This window comes from Callionymus lyra, chromosome 9 (genome assembly GCF_982586985.1).
Source record: "Callionymus lyra chromosome 9, fCalLyr1.hap1.1, whole genome shotgun sequence".
Taxonomy (NCBI): domain Eukaryota; kingdom Metazoa; phylum Chordata; class Actinopteri; order Syngnathiformes; family Callionymidae; genus Callionymus; species Callionymus lyra.
The window spans coordinates 688,816-691,792 of NC_141826.1; the positions used below are offsets into that span (position 1 = coordinate 688,816).

Here is a 2,977-nt window from a genome sequence, read left to right on the forward strand (position 1 = left end):
TCAGAGCAGGTAATGGTGCCAAAGAGTGAAATCAAGGAATAAATGCAAATCCAATAGATTGATGCAGCCATACGACTTCTTTCACTTATACTGACCAGGTAAACCTCAGCACTTTTCTATATTGGCCATACCCCAGATAATACATCAACTGGTTTTCCACAACTTAGAGAGCTCACATGCACACACACCCAAAAGCACACTCACACACACGTGCTGGCAATATTAATCACTACATTTATGGTTCGATCCAAGAGACCTCAGAAGTAACAGCTGGTGCAACGGCACACAGCATCATTGCCATTGCGACAATCCATCAAGCAAGCCTCCATCAGTCATGAATTCTACAACCACCTCTGTTGAAAATATACTGTTGCTAGCATTGGTGTGTGACACTGCCACATGATTGATTGCCTCTGCTGGCCAACACTGCATAGTCACCGCTGAGATACACTCTTAAACCTCAAATTGACCAAAAAAGAGAAAATATATTCAGTCACAGTTTTTCTCTTTTCAATGAAACCATTGCAAACGCACACACACACATCTGTCAAGTCCATTTCACACTGATTGCCATGATATAAGGGTTATTACAGTGAGGAAGCTTGATGGGGATTATGCCTTTAGTTGTGTTTATCCTCAGCGAGATGTGTCACTGAACTTCAACATTTTAACATGCCTTACTTCTGAGACATTTTTGTTACTGGAAAAAAAAAACAGTTGTTTATTCATTGCCTATGGTTGAACTTTTAATGTCGGTTCTGAACTGAACAATTTCCAGGAATATTATTTGTAACAATGTCCTTCTAGTGCCAGTGCCAGTGTTTTGTTGTTTAATTCAGCATGTTTTTTTTCTAATCACCACTCTCTTTGTTTTTTGTTCTCCGCCAGACTATATATATATATATATATATATATATATATATATATATAAATCATTGTTTTAAACTCACAATAAATTCAAGCTCACTTCAAGGGACTGTGACGTTGCCTGATATATCTGCACTGGTGAGCAAGATGAAACCCTCCTCTTGCTCGTCCGACATCCTTCCGTGTTGTGTAGTGTTTGATGTAATTGGCCCCTGGTTTACCAATAGGGTAAACCTCTCCCCATCCACTGATGTTTTTCACAATGCATTTAAGCATGCTGTTAGAGTTTTGTTCCGATGAATCGACCCTTCCCCAGTCACGATACGTGGTGGTGGTAAAGAAGGACAAAGACACAGGAATGAGTTTAAGAGAAAATGCTTGTTTAGTGAAATATGCAAAAGTCAGAGACACAACTTACATGATTCATGGGCCTTGGCAAAGCAGATATCTATCGCAGAGAAGACTTTGAGTGCCAAGGGCAAAGTTTTGACGAAATGGCGGATCTTCATAGTATGAATAGTCTCCACACAGGGTCCTAGCGCCTGTCGTATCACCTGTCGTATCACCTGTCGTATCGTAGTGCAGCACCGTGCAGCGTCTCTCTCGCTCCAAGCAGAACAATCTTTTTTTTTTCTTTTTGTTCGCCTTATTTCTGGAGCATCCGTGAACATCTACATTTATTTTTGGACCAACATCCTTCGAAGTCGAATCGGGCCGAGGACAAGTCTGGAAAACTTCCCGGTGAGCGCATTCGTCAAACTTTCCCTTCACTATGTCTCCCTCTCCCTCTCCCTCCTCTGTTCTTTCCTGCTCGGTGTGTCAGATGTTTAGTTACGCTTCGACCACCTTTAGAGATAGCATTAGTTGTGTAAAGTGTAGCCTGTTAGCTAGACTGGAGGTGAAGCTCGTTGAACTAGAGAGCCGGTTGTGCGCTGTCGAAGCTAAACCGCTAGCTAGCCAGTGTCAGGTAGACAGTGCGCAGCCACATAGCCTAGCAGGTAGTCCTCCAGCAATTCCCGAGCAGCCGGGAAACCAGGGTCGGTGGGTGACTGTTCGTGGGAGGAATAGTTCCCGGCCAAAGTCAACGGAGCACCACCAACCCCTTAGCGTTTCGAACAGATTTTCTCCACTCGACAAGTCACCGGTCGTGGAACCTGCTCTGTTCATAGGCGATTCCATTCTTCGGAACGTTAAACTAGCGAAGCCAGCGAGAGTAGTCTGCATTCCCGGGGCCAGAGCGGGCGACATTGAATCAAATTTAAAGCTGCTGGCTAAAGCTAAACGTAAATACAGAAAGATAATTATTCATGTCGGCAGCAACGACATCCGATTACGTTGCTCGGAGGTCACCAAGGTAAACGTTCAGTCGGTGTGTGCATTTGCACGAACAATGTCGGACTCCGTAGTGTTCTCTGGACCCCTTCCCAATATGGCCAATGATGATATGTTTACTCGCTATTCATCATTTAATCGCTGGTTGTCGGAGTGGTGCCCCGCAAACGGGGTTGGCTTTGTTAACAACTGGAAAACCTTCTGGGGAAAACCTGGTCTGCTTAGGAGAGACTGTATCCATCCCACGTTGGAAGGAGCATCTCTCTTGTCTAGCAGTGTTGACAGTTTTAGTGTAACGTGACTCAGAGCACAGATCAGAAGGCAGAACTGCAGTCTTCCACACTCTTCTGCCCTTCTCCCACAACAGCCACCCACCTCTAACCACATAGAGAGGGTCAATCTGACCCGCTTAATAAAACCAAGTAAAAATGTTAGTAGAAGAGCTAATAAAGAAAATCTAATTCAAATAAATCTAAATCAAATAAATACTACCATTGTAGAGGACAGGAGAATTAAGTGTGGATTGTTGAATATCCGATCCCTGTCCTCAAAAGCTGCACTAATTAATGAACTTATATCAGATAAAACCATTGACTTATTACTCTTAACCGAAACTTGGCTGTCTATAGATGATTACGTATCTTTAAATGAATCAACACCACCCAGCCACACTAACTTTAACGCCCCTCGACGCTCTGGTCGAGGAGGTGGAGTCGCAGCCATCATCAACTCATGTCTATCAACCTTTACTAGACCACAATGTGATTTCAACTCTTTT

The 2,977-nt window shown here is 43.5% G+C and overlaps 1 protein-coding gene across 1 annotated transcript; it reads left to right on the top strand.

The window, feature by feature from the left end:
• Window positions 1-1,639: 1,639 nt before the first annotated feature.
• Window positions 1,640-2,500, top strand: LOC148071396 (uncharacterized). The gene has a single exon (XM_087799701.1). The coding sequence runs from the start codon at window positions 1,640-1,642 to the stop codon at window positions 2,498-2,500; it is 861 nt and encodes a 286-aa protein (XP_087655827.1).
• The last annotated feature ends 477 nt before the right edge of the window (window positions 2,501-2,977 follow it).